We start from the raw sequence: 21,137 nt of genomic DNA on the forward strand, positions 1-21,137 counted from the left end.
GAGGCAGGGGCAGGCAGATCCCCGTGAGTTTGAGGCTAGCCTGGTCTACAGAGTGAGTTCTAGGGCAGCTGGAGCTAAGTAGAGAGACCCTATCTCAAAAAACCAAAAATCAATTGATGAGGGGGAAATTAATAAGAATCTCCAGTGTCAAAGGGCTGGTGGAGGCAGAGGCCAGACAGAGGCCTGCTGTAAGTCTGAGGCTAGCCTGGCTACATAGAGTTCAGCCTATGCTGCCGAGGGAGATACTGCCTCAACACAAAAACAGCTAGCTCTAGGACAAGCATCATCACACTCAACAAAAATGTAGATTACGGCCGGGCGGTGGCGGTGCACGCCTGTAATCCCAGCACTCGGGAGGCAGAGGCAGGCGGATCTCTGTGAGTTCGAGGCCAGCCTGGAGTACAGAGTGAGTTCCAGGAAAGGCGCCAAAGCTACACAGAGAAACCCTGTCTCAAAAAAAAAAAAACCTAAAAAAAAAAAAAAGATGGAGGCCGGCAAGGTGATGGAAAGCCGAGAGAGAGCATGGCCCCGCTGTGATGACATGGAGGTGGAACCACCTGGAGCTCCTAAGACTCAGCTCGCTGCCGGTGGAGCCTCAGGCCTCCAGAAATGATAATGAATGGCTGTTCTTTAGGCCCCAGAGTCCCTGGTGCTCTGTCACTGTGAACCCGATGAACAAACAAGGAGAGGAATGGAGGAGTTGAGTAAGCCAGATGGGAGCCTAGAGTGACGGAGCCTGGAGGCAAAGGGGTAAAAACCAAGACCGGGATGCTGGAAATCGTTACGGTCCTGTTTCCAGGGAGAAGCCAGGGCGTGAACCCCCAAGTCCTCCCGCCTCGGTCAATGCAACACCTGGGAGCCATCGCCGACATTTCAAGTGGCCCCAAACAACAGACCAGCTGCTGAATCATCCAGGCTGCTTCCTCTCTTGAAAATATACCCATAGCCAGGTGTAGCGGCGCACGCCTTTGCTCAGGAGGCAGAAGCAGGGGGATCTCTGTGAGTTTGAGGTCAGCCTGGTCAACAAAGCGAGTTCTAGGACAACCTCCAAAGCTACAGAGAAACCCTGTCTTGAAAAGCCAAAAGAGAGAGAGAGAGAGAGAGAGAGAGAGAGAGAGAGAGAGAGAGAGAGAGAGAGAGATAGAGAGAAAAGAAAATATACCTACAGTCTGGTCTTTTTACTTACATGGCTAGGCTTTTATCCACACCCTCCTAACTACCAGCTTGCTTCCTGGTGCCCCAACTTTTAAACTTGTCTTCAATAAATTCGACTGAAGAAGAGTTGCAGGGAGACGGGGACATAAGCTATCATAGTGCAAGGTTCCTATCTATGAGGATGAAAACGTCACAGCGATGGATGGTGGTCACGGCGGCGGTGGCACAACACTATGAGCGTTAAGCACTGCCAAATGCAAATTTAAAAACAATTAGAATGAATGAAACGGAAGCAGGAAGGTTCTAAGTTCGAAGTCAGCCTGGGTGACCATAGTAAGACCCTGCCTCAAAATACCGAGGGCTGGGGAACTATCGCATGGATAGAGCACGTGCTTATCATGCACGAAGCCCTGGGGTCATTCCCTGGCGCACACAGAAAATGAAAATGGTAACGTGTGTGTGTGTGTGTGTGTGTGTATGTGTGTGTGTCTCACGCGTGTGCGCGCACGCGCGCCAAATTCATGCATACACATGCAAAAGCCAGAGGACCACCTCAGGTGTCCTTCACCCTCCACCTTGTCTTTTTGAGACAGGGTCTCTCACTGAAGCAGAAGTTCACTGATCTGATGAAACTAGCTAGACCACAAGCCCCAGGAATCCTGTCTCTCTCCCCAGTGCTGGGAATACAGGTATGAGCTGCGTCTCCCCGACCTGCACTGGGTAGGGACGATGTACGCTCAGGTCCTGTGATTACACATTAGCGTCCACCGGCATCCAGGATGTTAACTTCTGTGCCCCATACACTTCACCACAATTAATAAAACCCACCCCTCCAAAAAAGAAATCTTTCAGTAAGTCCCTCAGACACTCTGCATCAAACATAAATCCTTTTTTTTTTTTTTTTTTGGTTTTTCGAGACAGGGTTTATCTGCGTAGCTTTGAGCCTTTCCTGGATCTCACTTGGTAGCCCAGGCTGGCCTCGAACTCACAGAGATCCGCCTGCCTCTGCTTCCCAAGTGCTGGGACTAAAGGTGTGCGCTGCCGCCGCCGCCGCCGCCGCCGCCGCCGCCGCCCGGCTCAAAGATAAATTCTTTTCCCTGCCCTCCAATATTCACTTGCTCTCCCAGACCCCGCCTGATTCATCCATGTCTGTGTCACCCCCAAACCTCTAATCCTTGACCCGTAAGCCCGCATTACCAGGTCTCCCCCCAGTCAAAACCAGTCCCTCACACCATTACCCCCAGCCCTTGTTCATGGTCCCACGTGGCACTAACCCAACTAGCCAATCTTTTATTCGTTTGTGTCCGCTCTAACCTATAGGCTCCAATTAGACAAAAGATGAAGCTGCTTTTCTGCGTCCGGCAGCCCGTACAGGGCAAGTCACCTGTTCACTGTCCAACCAACCGGAGGGAGAAAACTGACAAAAACACCACTAATACTCCCAGGGGAGAAATGGGGCTTGGTCCCTTCTAGCCTCTGGGCACATCTTCCCCGTTCAGTCATGTAATCAATCCATTCCTTAATCAATATACTTAAACTTTGCTTAAATGAAGCCGGGCGTTGGTGGCGCACGCCTTTAATCCCAGCACTCGGGAGGCAGAGCCAGGCGGATCTCTGTGAGTTCGAGGCCAGCCTGGGCTACCAAGTGAGCTCCAGGAAAGGCGCAAAGCTACACAGAGAAACCCTGTCTCGAAAAACCAAAAAAAAAAACAAAAAACAAAAAAACTTTGCTTAAATGTAGTTCTGTGTAGAGACCCCGCGGTAGCATGTATGGTTGACTCACTGCCACTGAATCCATGGCCTGTAGGCCGCTCATCGGACGCATAGTTTTGCGACATGTCACACCCTGTGCTCCAGAACAAGGAGCAGCAGTGTGCTTAGAGGCAACTTAGGAAGGGAGAGAGGCTTTGGCAGACCTGAGTGAGCCAGGCCATCCCACCAGCTGGACCGAGTGGGTCCTACGTGAGTCACCCTGAACTGTGGCTGGACTTGTGTCAGGCTGGGGGACCCTAGGGGAAACATGGACAGAAAGCCAACTTCTGTGCCTGCGAGTCTTCGGGAGGCCTTGGAGCCCGACCAGCAATTCACCAAAGGGTTAAAAAAAAAACAAGGGTTGGGGATTTAGCTCAGTGGTAGAGCGCTTGAGCATAAGGCCCCGGGTTCAATTCTCAGGTCCGTCCAAAAAAAAAAAAAAAAGGACAGGGAGGTACAGGGGGTCCCCAGGGCACCTCTTATGGAAGAAGGTGTCCCAGGGTGGGATCTGCCCAAGCTGCTCCTCTGATGGGGTGGCCAGGTAGCCTACAAGTGAGGGTCACACACGGTGACTCAAGTTACACATTTACTTGTCCCCCCCACCCCAACTAATGTTCAAAATACGTAGGCTTTGGTGGGTACTGGAGCTGAGTGTACCTTAACTCATGGCCACCCCAAAAGCATCAGGGCCAGGTGGTAACAGTAGATGGATCTGGAGATAAGAGTATAAGTAACAAGGACTAAGCTGGTTCTTGGGATGGACTGTGACTCCCTCCAAGAGGGAATGGTGTATATTTCTCCACTGCAAGAAAACATTCTGGGGTGGATATCTTACTGTTGGGGAATTTCAGCTAAGAGTACACAACATGAAGTTAGTTATGTGTGGCCAGGCAGGAAGGAAACCTACAAAACTGCCCCCCTGAGTAGGGTGGGGGTGTTCAAACAACACAGACTGCCCAGGAGCCATGGTGAAACAACAGAAGCCATTAGAGAATTAGAAAGGATGGAGATTATTCAGCCAGCTCGGAGCCCTTTCAACAGCCCAGAATGGCCTGGGAAAAAACCAGATGGCTCCTGGAGAATGACTGTGGATCACAGAGAGCGAAATAAGGCAGCCCCCACCCCCCACCCCCATCCACATCGTTCTAACACCCAGCACAAGCCATGGGGTCTTTTCCATGCCGCCTTTGACCTCGCTAATGCATTTTCTAGCATTCCTTTGGCTTCTGGGTTCCAGCATCAATTTCCATTCATGAGGATAGTCAACGACATTCCGAGTACTTCTGCAAGGCTCCAGGCACAGTCCCACTATTTGTCATGGGAGGGTGGCCTGAGACCTTGCTTTGAAGAAAAGAGGATGGGGCCAGGTGGCGGCGGTGGCGCACGCCTTTAATTCCAGCACTCGGGAGGCAGAGCCAGGCGGATCTCTGTGAGTTCGAGGCCAGCCTGGGCTACAGAGCATGCTTCAGGACAGGCTCCAAAACTACACAGAACCCCCCCCCCCCAAAAAAAAAAAAAAAAGGAAAGAGGATGGAGATCAATCCATAGAAGATACAAGAGCCAAGCACGGTTATAAAATTCTTGGGTGGTATTATGGTCTGGTAAAACGCATATGATACCTGACTATGTTATTGGCAGAATCCTGCAACAGCCTGTGTCTGTCAGTGTAAAGGAGCTACGGGGTGATGGGGGTGGGGGGCTGGGTCAGGGTCTTGGGATATTGGCAGATTTTCACACCCCATCTTGCCTAAGCAGCCCATCCTCCGTATAACTTGATCAGGAAAGGTATTAAGTGGGGTTGGGACAGAGCGGCTCAGGAGGCTGTGGAACAGGCCAAGATCCTTGGGGGACAGGCGGAACAGCTGTGTGCCCCACCCCCTGAGGGTTCCTTCCAATCAGCAGTCACCAGAAGTTGGGGTGACAGGCTGGGGGCTCCCACTAAAGACAGCGCAGCAAACGGTTCCGGTGGGAGCTTTGGTCTTGGTCACAGAAAGGAGCAGAGCTGGGTGCCCAGCACCAGGCAGGAACTGGTTAGCCCGATACAAAGCACCGCGACAAGTGGAATCTATTACTAGGTCCACCCCAGTGGTTGTCAAAACAGCTTCCCACTAAAGGACTGTTTTTTTTTCCCCCGGGACTGAGGACTGAACCTAGGGCCTTGCGATTGCTAGGCAAGTGCTCTACCACTGAGCTAAACCCCCAACCCCAAAGGGCTGTATTGAAGGCCTCTTGGCCAGTCAGTCCCCTCTCTGGTATGGCACAGAACCACACTCTCCAAAGGGGGCATGCATATTTACAACAGCGAGGCATGGTGTCTACCAGCCCCATCACTGATTGCCATGTGGGCTCTCCTAGGACCACTGAGTGTCCTTTAAAGCCACTGAGAATGCCCCAGGAATGGAACCCACAGCTAAACCAGTTGAAGACCTGGAAGGGGCTACCAGCCACCCATGGAGATGCCTCCAACATGGAGGGTACCGGTAGACACACCAAACAGAAATGGATAGCTGTAACAAGACACAGGAACACAGATAGGATGTGGTTGGAAAAAGGAGAAGGAGGCAAAAGTAGCTAAGGAGCTGAGCTAAAGGCAGTGTGGGTAGCAGTAACTCAAGAGACTTGGCCGGCGACAGTCTATACTGATGGGGTGTACACAGAGGCCTCGCTTGATGGATGGCCCGTTGGAAAAAGGAGGACTGGCAGGTGCTGGGTCGGGCACCATGGGGGCAATCAACGTGGACAGAAATATCTAACAGAGTTTAATTGGAATCCGTGGTCGTTTTCCATGTGGCAGCCCTCAGCTCATTAAGTCCCTCTGGCCATTAGGAAGCAAATGCCCTTACCACGATATGGGTCATTTCACCTCAGGTACCCCTGATTCACATAAAGTCTGGTCCGAGGGGCATAGCATGAATCTTTAAAGTTCTTATTAATAAAACCAAACCTGAGCCAGGTATTGGGGTGAACGCTGGAAGATCAGAGAGGCAGAACAAGCCACAGCTAACCTCACCTGGCCAACTTCTCAGCTGATCCTGTTTCCTCAGACTGGAAGCCTCTGTGTCCTCATCTCTGAATGGCTCTCAGCTGAACTGTGCTGCTCAAAACCTAAAAGCTTAACCAGCCAAATGCTTAACCAGTCAAATGCTTCTAGTTTCTGGTCCTCACGCCTTATATACCTTTCTGCTTTCTACCACCACTCCCTGGGATTAAAGGTTCGCTTTCTGGGATTAAAGGGTGAGTCACCATGCTTGGCTGTATTCTTGAACACATGGATCTCTGCCTCTGGAATGCTAGGATTAAAGGCATGTGCTACCACTGCCTATCCTAAGTACCCAGTGGCTTTTCTGTTCCCTGACCCCAGATAAGTTTATCGGGGTATACAACATTTTGGGGAACACAATACCACCACAGAGGGGATCCAACGTAGGTTGGAAAATAGCTAAGGCTGCTGGCATGCCTGTGAAATAGTCTGATATTTTACACGCTGTCAAAACATCCGAGGCCTGGGGTTGGAGAGATGGCTCAGGGGTTAAGAGCACTGATTGCTCTTACAGAGGACCCAGGTTCAGTTCCCAGCACCCACAAGGCAGCTCACAACTGTCTGTAACTCCAGGTCCAGGGGACCCGAAGCCCATGGCAAAACAGTAATGAACATAAAACAAAGAAACAAAAAAAGTCTGAGGCCTGTTTATGGTTACAGCCTCGACAAATGGATGCTCTGAAGGGACATGAACATAACCTGTCCTATGAGAGATCGTCAGGTAGACTTTTGAGCATCTATACCAAGAAGTGAAGGATGCAAATGTGCCCTCCCCTGTGTGGACACAACCACAGGCCTCTTACGAGCATGTCCATGCAAGCAAGCAAGAGGGGAGACCAGCCTTAAGGGGCTCACCCAACTCAGTGTCAGCCATTTCACAAACACTAAGGTACAGAATGGGCTGAAGACAGCCAGGTAATTTCACAGCTACCTTACGACCCAGCTGGGGATAGGTTAATTCCAAGAAAAAAAAAATGGGTTATTAAACAACAGCTAAAGAGTTCCAACCTAAATGGTACCCTACAGTGGTGGGAAAAGACACTCCCAGAGGCTCTAAGGTTATTGGATGGAAACACCAGCATCAGGGATGGGCTACCTCCCATTGTGTAATCAGCCAGAGAACCCCCCCCCCCAGGTCCCACAAACCATAAAAGCTATTGCTACCACTGTTGGTTATATGCCAGAAGTAAACAGGAAGGCCTTATCGCTAAAGACACTGCATGTGCCTGTAAGACATGAAGAAATTAAGCTAGGATTGAACTTGGAAACTCCCTGATGCCAGCCCTTCTTAGTGCCAGAGGAGCCATGCTGGCGGCTAGAAATGGCTGCCACCGTTTCTGCTTGGCTATGGATCCTGTGTGCCAAAACAGGCACAGGCAGGATGTGCCTGCTTGTGCCATCGTGGCTCAGCTATCATGGGTGACCAACAGCCTCCCAGTTGGGTTTAAGACCTGCTCCATAAGAGGGAGGGTATAGTGAGAGGGTATTGTAAGCCAGAACAAAAAACCTGTGGCTGGGAGGTCAGAGGTCCCCATGGGGAGGCAGCTTCTGCGGTTTTTCTAGATGGATGTGATATGCCTGTCAGACAGCCTTCTAAACATGTGTTTACAGCTACAGGTCACTGTCAACACATGCCTCAACTCCTAACCACTGGTGAGGCTCCTGAGAACAAGTGACTGTTACTGTGACATGGTGGCCTGGTTCTTAGCTACAGCTCTATAGTCACCCCCTCCTCCAAGGCTCAGGAATCATGGAAGAGAGGGAAAAAAAGAAAGAAAGAAAGAAAGAGAGAGAGAGAGAGAGAGAGAGAGAGAGAGGGAGGGAGAGAGAGAGAGGAAGAAAGAAAGAAAGGAAGGAAGGAAGGAAGGAAGGAAGGAAGGAAGGAAGGAAGGAAGGAAGGAAAATGTAGATCCGGAAAAAGGGATGGAGTGTTGTTTAACAGTCTTCTGAGTAGAGGTTGGTTTCCTAAACAGATTAAAATACCCCATCCGAGGGACTAGAGAGATGGCTCAGTGGGTTTAGAGCCCTGGTTGGTCTTCCCGAGGACCAAGGTTCAACTGCCAGCACCCACATGGTAGCGCTCAACCACCTGTAACTTCAATCCCAGGGATGCAATGCCCTCTTCTGGCCTCCAAGGGTACTGCATGTACATGGTATGCAGGGAAAACCATAGACATACAATGAAAATAAATTAAAAACAAGCAAACAAGCCCGGCGGTGGTGGCGCACACCTTTAATCCCAGCACTCGGGAGGCAGAGGCAGGCGGGTCTCTGTGAGTTCAAGGCCAGCCTGGGCTACAGAGTGAGTTCCAGGGCAGGCTCCAAAGCTACACAGAGAAACCCTGTCTCGAAAAACCAAAACCAAAACCAAAACCAAAAAAACCCCAAGCAAACAAAAAAAACCACTCCATCCTACAAGAAACTCCTTAAGCAGGAAGGTACAACTGACTCAACAAAAGCTTCAGGAAGTCCCTGAAACTGACCAGATTCACTCGGCCCCACCTGGCCAGAGTAAGCAATAGAAGCTGAGGGTACAATTCAGGAACAAGACTCGGCAGACAAGCCAAGCTGCAAGGAAGATTCTCAGACAGACCAGCCACCTGGAAGGAAGCAGCAGACACCGGCCACGCTGCCTGGAAGAGGTTTAGATCAACTGAGGCACTTAGAAAAAAAGGACAGACTGTGGTCCGCCGTGGGTTCCCATCTGGGATGAGGCCAGGCCTCTCCCACCTGGAGCTCACACTAAGCTGGCGAGCCCCGGGCTTGCTTGTGTCTTGGCCTCCCGAAGCAGGTCAGTGCTGGAACGGCGCTGGGTACAGCTTCCTCCATGGAACCTTCTAGAGGACAAACTCCGGGTCGCACACTTGCACAGCACGCACTTTAGCAACCCGGCACCTTGCTTTCTCGGCCGGTCTGGGCTCCTTGTCCAGGCCAGCAGAGGCTTCTGTCACTGCCTCCCATGCTGCCGGGGGAGCCACCTAGCGCCTGACAGGGAGCCACCTAGCGCCTGACAGGGAGTCGCTGCCTCGTGGGGGCTTTCACACAGTCTGTCTTGCTCCTAGGGAACTGGCCAGCTGACACTCTTGGCCTTTGACACCCTCTCCTCACAGACCTTGACTTCGTGGCAAGAGAGCTCGCGTCTCAGCTGCCTTCGGGGCCCCAGGGGCGCATTCTTAAGAAACAGCTCCACTCCAGAGCCCGGGGTTGGTTTATGCTAGAGCCAAAAGGAAGAGATAGACGATAGCTTCTTAAACCAGTCTGTCTGTCCGTCCAGTGCCCCCTCCCCCAGGACACACCAGCCCATTTCAGCAAAGCCCTCAGGACGTCACAGACATCAAGCTGCAGGGAGGGGCCAGTTATGGTGAGGCATGCTTACAATTCCAGCACTTGGGAGGTAGAGGCTGGGGGTGGGTGGGGGGGAAGATCCGGAATTCAAGGCCAGTTGACTACCAATCAAATTTGAGGGTAGCCTGGGCTATATGAGATCCTATCGCAAAAAAATAAAAAAAAAATAAAAAAGGAAGATCAGGGGCAAAAGAAAAAAAAAAGAAGAAAGAGAAACCGCTGCTCAGCACGGGTAACTCAAGGGTGGGCAATCCCCCACGCCTCCTCTGGGTCCTCTGCTTTTTCTTGATGCTTGGGAGACAGGGTCTTAATCTGAAGCCTGGAGCGGCTTTAAACTCACCCTTCCGGGTCAGCCCAGGAGTGCTAGGACCGCAGGGGTGTGTAGCTAGGAAGAATCGGCCGCCTGTGGGTGGGCTGGTTCAGGGTTGTCAAGTAGTCACACATCACAACTGCATAGAGCTAGAATAGCTCCCTGACCAGTGGTCTGATGCAGGGGGTTGACGTCCTTGTTCTTGTTTGCTTGAGGCTGCCCTTAAACTTGCCACAGAGCGGAGTATGATTCTAAACTCCTGACTGACCCCTCCTCTACAGGTATGCACTGCTACACCATAAAGGTATTTTATAGACGGTATCTCGTAGCAACCTTGCCAGAATCACACTGCTAGCCCCTTTTACAAACGAATAAACTGAGGCTTAGACGTACCCAGGAGCGCACAGCTAGTCAGTGGCAGGGCCAAGTGGTATCAGTCACCATGTCTGACTTTGGCCTTAAAGCACATGCTCACGCACTTGGAATAATCTCGAAGTTTTCAGAAGCAGGGCTTCCTGGGGCTCACCGGGAGCCTACCGAACTTTCAATGTCCAGGGCAGGACCCAAGACAGCTCTTAAAAATACTTACTTGTGCCGGGCGGTGGTGGCACACGCCTTTAATCCCAGCACTCAGGAGGCAGAGCCAGGCGGATCTCTGTGAGTTCGAGGCCAGCCTGGGCTACAGAGTGAGATCCAGGAAAGGCGCAAAGCTACACAGAGAAACCCTGTCTCGAAAAACCAAAAATAAATAAATAAATAAACAAACAAGTAAATAAATAAATAAATAAAACACTTGTTTAGTTAGTGTGCACATATATGTGTGTGACGGAGTGAGAGACAGACAGACGGAGACAGACAGAGAGTGTATTTGTGTCAGAGGACAACTTGCAGGAGTTAGTTCTCTCCTCCACCACGTGGGTTCTGAGCACCAAACTCAGGTTGTCAGACTCGGCAGGAAATTCCCTCCCTGAGCCATCTCACTTCTTCTGAGACGAGGTTTTGCTTCGTACCTCTGGGTAGGTCGCTACGAACTTGCTATGGAGCCCGGGCTGGTCTTGCTACCTTTTCACAAGTTTCCCGGATGAAGCTGGTGTCCCCAGCCTGAGGATACCACCTCTCGAGGAAGCGACAGAGCCCTCCCCGATCAGAAGCTGATAATGAACCACCACTGCTGATACCAGAGGCTTCACCCCACCCCATGGGCCATATTTCATTCATGTAATTACTCTGTAACTCAAGTACAACACAGGAAGTTCTTGGCCCTTTGGCGGAGGGATCTGGCCTTTTCAGGGGCAGACTGCACGTCACACCCGAAGGACCCCAGCCTCCCGTATCTAACCTATCTGCCCAAACGCAGAGGAAGGGGAAGAGAAACGAAGTAAAACCACAGGGGACATGGGACCTGTGTCGCTTCCTCTCACATCCTGCAACCGTCCTGTGAAGTCCCCAAAGAGCCCAGTGGCTCGTGACTTTCATCCCCACACTCGGGAGGCAAAGGCGAGTGGGATCTCTGGAGTTTGAAGCCGGCCTGGTCTACGTAATGAGTTCCTGGCCAGTCAGGGCTACACACAGTGAGGCTTTATCAAGAAAGAAGTGGGAGGGGACGCTGAACTAATAATAATAATGAGCACGCATCCTTCTGATGCTACACTCCAAAAAAAATCTTGCAATCACTGAAACTCAAAGGGTATCTGGTCTGGCCACTAGATAAAAGAGATTAAGAGCTGCTGACCAGTGGTGGCGCACGGCTCGAATCCCAGCACTCGGGAGGCAGAAGCAGGCAGATTTTTGAGTTCTAGGCCAGCCTGGGCTACAGGGCAAGTTTCAGGATAGCTAGGGCTACACAGAGAAACCCTGTCTCCAAGCTCCTCTCCCCCTACCCCGCAAAAAAAAGGGGGTGGGATTAAGAAGCAGGAGGCTCCAACAACTGTCTTGTTGGGGAGGGGGGCAGCTGCCCCTCAACCTCCTCTTTGGGTGGTTTCCTTTGAGAATGGACCAGGCAAGCCGGGGGCTTCGAGTGTCTGGCTGGTGAGCAGAAGTTCAGCTCCATAATAAGGCCAAGGTCAGAGGCTAGGATTCAAACAAACGTAAGCCCCCACTGCCTTGCCTCCGGGGTCACAGACAGGACCCCCAAATCCCACCATCTGGCAATGAAAGGAAGCAGCCAAGGTGTAGACAGATCAAAACAAGTCCAATGTCACCCACGGAAACTGCCAATTGGGGGAACAGTGATGGATGGTGGGCAGTGGTATCCTGGAGCTCAAGGACACCCCACCAGAAAGGACCTCGCAGCACCTAATCATTTCCAGAAAGGGGCTTTGTTCTCCTGGAGGGAGGTGGGAGATCAAAGCATTTCTTGCTAATCACCCTTGAGCATTAATTACTGGTAGGGTAACCGGACCCAGAGCAGACCCTGCTCCCGGCCATGGTATCCTGGTGGCCTCCGGGAGCACCCTTGATCTTTCAACCCCACGGGCATCAAATGGGAAGGAAGCTAAGTGCCAACCTGGGAACCCGGGGACCCCGCGTGGCCCAGGCAGCCAGTCGTTCAGTCATCCCTTCCTTTCCTGTGAACTTTTTAACCCTACCCGCCAGGAAATGCTCAAGGGTGGCGCTGCCCTCCCCCCACCGCCCCTCCGCCCCATTTCACCGAGTTCTCGCAGAAACGCTCGAAAAGCTGGTGTGGCCTGAGGCACGTGGTGCGCCTTTCCGAGTTCGTCCCCATGGAGCGTTATGGCGACAGCACCCACCGCCTAGCTTGGTTGGAGGGACAAAGAAAAATCTAAAAAACGTCTATCGCGGTGGACAGGAGTAAGATGATGTGAAAAGCTGGAAGACCAAAAACATTTTTTTTTTAATTAAAAATTATTGTCCCTATGCCTTGGCTCACTTGGGCTGTATAACCCTGGCACTTGGAAGGTGGAGGTGGGAAGACTGAGCTGAGGCAGCATGGGCTCCCTACAAAGTGAGTTTTAAGAAAGCCTGGACTCCAGAGGGAGAACGTCTGCCCTGAACACCACTGTCCGCAACGGTTTCGCTGAGGCTCCCTGCCACACATTCTGAGATTACAGTGGACAGCATCAAGTTTGTCTTTTTGAAAACCCCTGCTCTGTAGATCCCCGTTCTTCCCCTGGAGCAACACCTCGGCTGGACAGGACGAGGGCTAACATCAGAGCCATCCTTTGCTATACAGAGCCACACAATCCCAGACCCAGCTGGGAGCTTCACCACACTGTCTATGAGAGCTCATGGACTGAGACACGGAGCGGGTCCTAGAACCCTCCACATTCCTACCAAGGGGGTCAGATCTTAGGGGGATCCAGTTTTTGATCTCTTAAGCTTCACTAGGTTTTAGGGAATTCAATAAACTCCGGGTGATGGGCGCCCTTTCCTCAAAGAATCCCACATTTGGGAACAGAGGCTTGGGTGAGAATCAAACCGTGAAAAGAATCATCAGTGAATGCACCCTTCCACAGAAGTAAGAAACGACCCACAGAGGTACTTCTGAGTGTTTCCCTCAAGTGCTGGAGTCCAAACCTTGAGTTCACTAACACTAAGCCATAGCCTCAGCTGAGTCAGGGTCTTATGTAGCCCAGGCTGGCCTCAAACTGCTATGTGACACAGGCTGGCTTCGAAATCCTCCTGCCTCAGCCTCCCAAGTGCTGAGAAGACAGATGTGTAACTATTGTGCCGTCGCCATTTAAACAAGTGAGCCTGTAAACCCGAGTACTGGGCAGAATGAGGCAGGAGGATCTCTAGGAGTGTGAGGCCAGCATGGACTGGTCAGCTCTAGGGCAGCCCGGCTTACAGAGCGAGCCCGTTACAAACACACATCCGGAATTACCCTTAATAAACCTTAATAATCCATCCAGTTAAACTGATATCTCAGAAAAGTTGTCATTTCGACTAGGGTTGCCAGATTTACCAACTAAAAATACAGTGCGCCTAAATTATATGTCAGATGAACACGGTCTTTTGGACACGAGTATATCTCTCATAATGCTGGGGTCACACCTATATGAAGAATTTATTTGTTGTTCATCTGACATTCAAGTTTTACTGGGCATATTTTTTTTTTGTGCAGTCAAGCAACACTAATAATATGGAAATTAATAAGGTAGCTTGCATTTTTCTCCTGCTGTCTTTGAAATCTGCTGTCTATCTTATGCATACAGCCCCTTTCAATGGGGGCAAGTCATGTTTTAAAAGCACAGGACTTCACAGGGCTGGTAGCTGTCTCAGCTGACAGTTCCTATAGGTCTAGAAAGTCCTTTTCAGCGTCATTTATAATAGGGAAAAAGAAAGAGTCAGAAATTGGCAAAACACCGGTTGGGGCTACTTAATAGCAATATTTTGTTGGAGATGAGAGCCAGGGCTTCAGGCATGCTAGGCAGGAACTCTACCACTGAGCTACACCCAGAGCTCACATAACCTTGTCTTTTGGCTTGCAGTTGGGGATCCAACCCTAACACAGAGCCTTTCTTGTGACGCCCAATGTTTTGCCACTGAGCTTAATTTATTGAAATAGGTTAACCGTGTTGCTCTCGCTGGCCTTGAAGTAGCCTCGTAGCCCAGGCTGGGTTCAAACTCTACTTTCTCTTAACTCCTTGAGTGCTGGGAGTGTGTGCCAGCAGGAGCAAAACTGGTTGAAAGACACTCTCACAGGGGTCGCCTAAGACCATCCTGCATATCACACATTTACATCACGATTCCTAACAGCAGCAACATTACAGTTATGAAGTAGCAACAAAAATCATTTTATAGTTGGGGGTCACCACAACATGAGGAACTGTATTAAAGGGTTGCAGTATTAGGAAGGTGGAGAACACTGATTTAGAGGTTGCTGACAGTGGGCCAGCCCTTGTTCTGAAAGCTTTGTGTGCCGAATCACACTGAGTCCTCAGAACCATTCCAGGTTCGGGCCTTAACACATAAGAAAGGGTATCCAACTCGTGCATCGAAACGGTGATGGAGTGAAGCCATGCAGGGTCGCTAGAAATCTTCCCGTCTGTCCCACCACGAGGCCTTTATCGACTGAACTCCCCACCCCACCCCAGTTTAGACAGTTTTATGTGAAATGCCGATTCCTTTTATAAAGAGAGGGGAAGTTCCTCTAAAAGGGAGGAGGGCAGTCCGCGGAGGGACAGGCAGGGTACAAAGCCAAAGACGGAGGGAAATTTGAGACAAACCACTTAATGACAAAGCAAGTCTCACTTCCGCAGTTGACAGGTGGCCACCAGGGGCCACTGCTTGCAGTTTCCATAGCGAGTGAAGGGAACCCTTTAACAAGGAAAGCGTCTGCCGCGAACATTTCATTAAAACCATCGGGGCTAAGTGGGGTAGCCTCTCTCCCAGGAGCCAGGGCAGAATAGCTCCGGACTCCCATCCTCCAGGATGGGCAGAAGGCAGTGAGAAGCCGCCTCCCATCTGGGAGCCATCTGGGTCTTACCTTTGGAGTCTTCTTGGGCCAACTGACCACGGGGACTCCAGTGATGGCCAGGCTGGGGTCATCATCCACATGTTCCTTCAGTACATTCTGTAGCCAAACAGAGGATCCATATTAACCAGGGGTGAAGGGAAAAAATCTCTAAAGGAGGCAAAATTAACCTCTCAAAGGTTTGCAAGCTGAACCCCTCCCCCTCCAAAAAAAAAACAAAAAAAATCATTGCCTGCCACCGTCTACCACTCTATTATGGAAACCAAGTTACTCAGATTTCCTATGGACTCAGAACCATAGAACATTCCTCTTCCCAAAAGTGTTTTGAGACGTGATTTCACTTTGTAGCTCTGGCTGGTCTAGAACCTACGGAGATCCTCCTCCCTCTGCCCCCAGAGAGCTGGGATTACAGGCGTGTGCCTCTGCACTGTCCTGCATTTACCAGCTTACGGATGCCACTTACGGCATCCAGCACTTGTCCGGAGCGTCATAGACTCTCACACACATGGGGGACTTTGTGTCTGCGGTGTACACTCACACGTGTGTGGTGTGTGGTGTCCTCGGAGAGCTCAGAAGCCTTGGAAGGCCCTGGGTATCCTCCACCATCACACTCCACCTCAGTCCTTGGAAACCAGAACCTCTTTTTTTTTGGGGGGGGGTTTGAGACAGGGTTTCTCTGTGTATTCTTGGAGCCTGTCCTGGATCTTGCTCTGTAGCCCAGGCTGGCCTCAAACTCACAGAGATCCGCCTGGCTCTGCCTCCCAAGTGCCGGGATTAAAGGTGTGCGCCACCACCACCCCAACCCTGGGAGACTGGAACCTCTTGATGAAAAACACACAGCTCATGGATTTTGAGCTAGGCAGGTCACCAGCAAACCTGAGTGACCCTCCTGCCACTGCCCACCCCATCCCTGGGATTACAGGCACGCGCAGAAACATGCCCAACTTTGATGTGGGTGCTGGGATCTGAGTTCTGTTCCTTGTGCTTACGCAGAGAACTCCAGCAGCAAACATTCTTAATTGCTGAGTCGTTTCTCCAGCCCGGCCTCACTTCTCAGCCAGGGAAGCAGGGATATGAGCAGCTTAGACCGCTAAAGCCCATGAAGTCAACTGTGTTCTCAAAGGACAAATAAAAACCAGCCAGGCAAGGGAGTTTATGCCTGTAATCCCAGCACTGCGGAAGGAGAGGCAGGATGATCAGGAGTTCAAGGATTCATGCTACACAATGAATATGAGACTAATCCTTGCTACATGAGACCCTACTGTGAAAAAAAAAAAATCAACAAGGCCCGGCGGTGGTGGTGCATGCCCTAATCCCAGCACTCGGGAGGCAGAGGCAGGCGGATCTCTGTGAGTTTCAGGCCAGCCTGGTCTACAGAGTGAGATCCAGGACAGCCAGGGCTACACAGAGAAACCCTGTCTGAAAAACCAAAAAGAAGAAAAAGAAAAATTCATGGTTAAGGTTCGGCAGAGGTCAGTGACGAGCCGACAGGTCTGAGCCCTTAAATACAGGTTTCCCATCTTGTTTCTTTTCCTTGGTGTCCTACAGATAGTCATGTGTGAAGAAGTTCATGGGTGGAAGGTCTAGAGAGCAGAGTACCTCCTCCCTCAGTGGTACCATGCCCAGCTCTTACACCTTCCTAAACCTTGCTCCCAGCGATTGTACCCGAGAGGTAATTCAATGGTGTGGCTTCTCATAGAGAAATGAGGTTCTTAAGTTGCTATGCAAAAAGCTAAGAGTCCCTATCACCCTTTTAGGAACCTGCAATCTGCTCACCAGACAATGAACACAGTGTGGTGTGTTGGCATCCCAACCTCATACATTCAAATACAACTGATGGTCCAGCCAGCGCTTATCCAGATGGCCAGCTGAGAGCATTCTTTCAGTGACATTTCAGAACACGGCCGATCACAGAGGAAGATTTAATAGAACAACAGAAGAGCTCAGAAGATAAACGTAGGTGAAGATTATTTTACTTTTAAAAACAATTAGTGTGTGCATGCACACACTGGGACACACATACTCATACATGCTGAGGCCACAGTGTGTGTATGGAATTCAGAAGAGAACTTTTTAGAGTCCATTCTCTCCCTCCACCTTGACATGTGGCCCAAGGTCCCAGCTCAGGCTATCAGGATGGCAAAGGCCTGAATCTGATGAGCCACCCTGATGGCCCTCAAGATTATATCAAGGCATCTTCTCTGATCTGTATTACCAGACGGGACTCTAAGCCACTTCTAACAGACTCTCTCTACCTATTGTCCTGTTTTCTTTTCTCCACTCCCCATGGGAGGCAGCCAACGGCAGAGCTCACTGGGGCTGCCTGGGTTTGACTCTTTGCTAAACATCCAAGTTCAGCGACGATTGCTATTTATAAAATACCTTGACTGAGCTGGGTGGTGCTGGCGCACACCTTGAATCCCAGCACTCGGGAGGCAGAGTTAGGTAGATCTCTGTGAGTTCGAGGCCAGTCTGGTCTATAGATTGAGTTCTAGGACAGCCAAGGCTCCCCTGAGAAACCTTGTCTTTGAAAACCAAACAAAAAACAAAGAAAAAAAACAAACAAACAAACCAAAAAGCCAACCAAACAAACCACCACCACCAACAACAACAACCAAACAAAAAACCCACCAAAATATCTTGACTATGTTATGGCTTACGTGAGCCCCACACGCTCATTCATGGCAACACTTGGTCCCCAGCTGGTGACAATGTGCGGAGATTATAGAACCTTTGGGACATGGAGGCTCTGTGGCAGAGATAGGGCAAAGGGGCGGGGTGGGGGTGGTGGGGGTGGTGTTAGAGCACAATTTCCTGCTTGCACTCTGAATCCTGCCTCCTCCCAAGACATAAGCTGTCCCAGAGGCTTCCATCACCACGCCTTCCCTGACACTGTGGACTGATGGCTTATGAAATTCTAATCCGGAACCGCTTCTCCTTGAAGTTGCTTCCTGCCAGAGATTCTGTGAGCCCCACATAAAGACTGACTGTAGAAAGCTTCCCGCAGACAAAATTCAGGATAGAAGGCTTCGAGCCTCCAGAGAAGGCCATGCCACAAAACACCTGACCTGAGCCTCCCACAGACAGCCAACATCATAAAAAACAGGCAAGTCTGAAAAAACTGTCCAGCCAAGAGAACGCTGAGGAAATTAAATGTAATGGGGCGTCAGGGATGAGATTCTGGGACAGTATTTAGGTAAATGCCGAGGAAATCAGGAGACATGGCAAAACGTTTGTTTTAAGGACTGTGTCGAATGCATTATATTAAGATGGTAACAGGGCTTGAGGTGTTTGATTTGAGTTTTCCAGAAACCTAAAACTTTTCTTGCTGGGTGAAGGTTTGCAGGGAGTGAGTTCCAGACACCTGTCTCAACAAACAAGACCATCTACAAAAAAAAAATGTTGCCAAAAGAAAAGTATATTTAAAAAGGTTTGTTTTTTAAAGACATGACTATCTAGTTCTGTTTGGCCTTGCTCAGAGATCTGCCTGCTTCTCTCTCTCTCTCTCTCTCTCTCTCTCTCTCTCTCTCTCTCTCTCTCTCTCTCTCTCTCTCTGTGTGTGTGTGTGTGGTGTGTGTGTGGTGTGTGTGTATCCCCCCCACACAGGGTTTCTCAGTCTAACAGCTCTGGCAGTCCCAGAACTTGCTCTGGGCACTAGGTTGGCCTTGAACTCACAGATATCCACCTGCCTCTGCCTCCCAAGTGCTGGGATTAAAGGTGTACGCCACCACCGCCTGGCTCCTCTTCATTGTTTAACAAAATAATTTTAAAGTTTTCCCAAAGTGCCTCACATCCCAAAGAAAGCCAAGTTCCCATCTGTGTATAGCACTTCATGGCCACCAGGGGGCACAATGGAACCTGTCTAGCGGCAAAATTCTAAAGTCAAGAAAGGGGAGGCATAGCCTAGTGGGAGATTTTTGTCTCCGGAAAAAAAAAAAAGTGCTGGAAGGAATGATGTCACAGGATTCCTTAGGCTCTGCCTGAATTTATACATTCCCGGGGAACTGTTGAGCGCACAGACAGAAAGAAGGCTGTGTGTCCGCACTGCCCCAGCCCCCAGAGAGTATACCATATAAGCCTGTGTGGCTCCGGCAAACCCCAGACAGGCTTCCTGTGAAAGGATGGAGCCACCACCAGGGCTGTGCTACCGGAAACTGTCTCACGTGTGACATACCAAAGGAAACACGGGCTGGTTAGGCCTTGGCAAACCCCCCCCCCCATGCCAACTTCTCTCAAAGAATTTAGTTGGTTAACAAGAGATTTGGGTCCCATTGCTCCCCAGGGTGGGGTGCTAATCACTGAAAACCCCATCTAGGTAGTGACTAAAAACCGCCATTAACAAGGCAGTGGCTGGGGGCTGGAGAGATGGCTCAGAGGTTAAGAGCACTGACTGCTCTTCCAGAGGTCCTGAGTTCAATTCCCAGCAACCACATGGTGGCTCACAACCATCTGTAATGAGATCTGGTGCCCTCTTCTGTATACATAATAAATAAATAAAAAAACAAAAACAAGGCAGTGGCTGGAGTCGGGAAAGCAACACCCAATGAGGGGTGGATAAGAAGGTCCACGACACGGCCAGAGCTACTTGCTCTGGGGAACACCAGGTACCAGTTTATTTGGGCCGTCTCTGAAGCCCTCTGTCCATTCCATCTGCACCTGAAAAAAGACTCATCCCTACATTTCATTATGATTAACTCTAAACTCCAATACCTGCAAATGGAAATTTCCAACCTTGGGTGGGAAAAGAAGTCTCTACAAAGTGCCCTGAATCCTGTGGCTACCTAGAGTCACCAGGTGTGCATCTGCCTGGGTATCTGAGACGGAGTTCTTCCCGTGCTGTCCCTTCATTCTCCGGAGGCTGTACATGCAAGGGGACACACACAGTGTACATGGTTCGTTCTCTGTGGTCACGCTGGAGGCCAGCCCCCGGCTGCTCACTTCCTGCCTTTTGGTTCCTCTGAAAAGTCTCCTTTGAAGTCGGCAAGAAGGATTTTACAAAGTCATCCGGGCTGGAGGTAGAGACTCAGGGACAGAGGACCAGCTTAAGATGCAGAAGGTCTGCTGGGCGGTGGTGGCGCACGTGTTTAATTCCCGCACTTGGGAGGCAGAGGCAGGCGGATCTCTGTGAGTTCAAGGCCAGTCTGACCTGGTCTACAGAGCGAGTTACAGTACAGCCAGGGCTGTTATACAGAGAAATCCTGTCTCAAAAAACTAAAAGCAAAGCGAAGCAAAGCAAAACAAAACAAAAAAGATGCAGAAGGCCCTGGGCCCAGCTTCATCAAACACACACACACACACACACACACACACACACACACACACACACACACACACACACGAGATACAGAGGATAGGTAGAGAGACAATCTAGACCCTACATCTCTCACTGTCTTGCAAATTGTTAACACCAGTAAGGGACGGCTTTGAAAGCAAGTGAGTTCCAGGGTGAAGGCCCCAACAGAGAAAAATGCTCTGACCCCCTCTCCTCACATCACGGGTTCACGAGCTCAGATCTGACCGGGAACAAAACTGTTTCCATCTCAAGGTGTCTGAAATCATAACAATATCAACTCTGGTCTACTGAGCACTTCAAGACCTTGCTAGGACTTTACACATGTCAGTTATGATATGACACAGATCATACTTCCTCTTGTTTTACTGTGTCCCCAAGAACCTCAGCAGCACAATGGACTGTGCAGAGACTTGACCTGACTCCACAACTGTCCTCAAAGACAAGCAACATCCATTTAGACAATGCACTTTTTTTTTTTTAAAGATTTATTTATTTATTATGTATACAGTGTTCTGCCTGCATGTCTGCCCGCAGGCCAGAAGAGGGCACCAGATCTCATTATAGATGGTTGTGAGCCACCATGTGGTTGGTAGGAATTGAATTCAAGTCCTCTGGGAAGAGCAGCTGGTTCTCTTAACCTCTCCAGCCCTGGACAATGCACTCTTAATTTAGAATTGACATCTATTTGGGTAGTGAATTTTTTTTTTTTTTTTTGGTTTTGGTTTTTCGAGACAGGGTTTCTGTGTGTAGCTTTGCGCCTTTTCCTGGAACTCACTTGGTAGCCCAGGCTGGCCTCGAACTCAGA

General features: G+C 50.2%; 1 protein-coding gene across 12 annotated transcripts in view; it reads right to left on the reverse strand.

Annotated features, from left to right (window-relative positions):
* Kdm2b (lysine demethylase 2B) overlaps positions 1–21,137 on the reverse strand; it is a 127,444-nt gene that overhangs the window by 43,871 nt on the left and 62,436 nt on the right. For all 12 annotated transcript variants that reach the window (XM_037198700.1, XM_028885870.2, XM_028885871.2 and 9 more), the window contains one exon: positions 15,052–15,138. In XM_037198700.1, coding sequence (XP_037054595.1) covers positions 15,052–15,138 — 87 coding nt within the window. The remainder of the gene's footprint in view (positions 1–15,051; positions 15,139–21,137) is intronic.

This window comes from Peromyscus leucopus, chromosome 23 (assembly GCF_004664715.2).
Source record: "Peromyscus leucopus breed LL Stock chromosome 23, UCI_PerLeu_2.1, whole genome shotgun sequence".
Lineage (NCBI taxonomy): Eukaryota > Metazoa > Chordata > Mammalia > Rodentia > Cricetidae > Peromyscus > Peromyscus leucopus.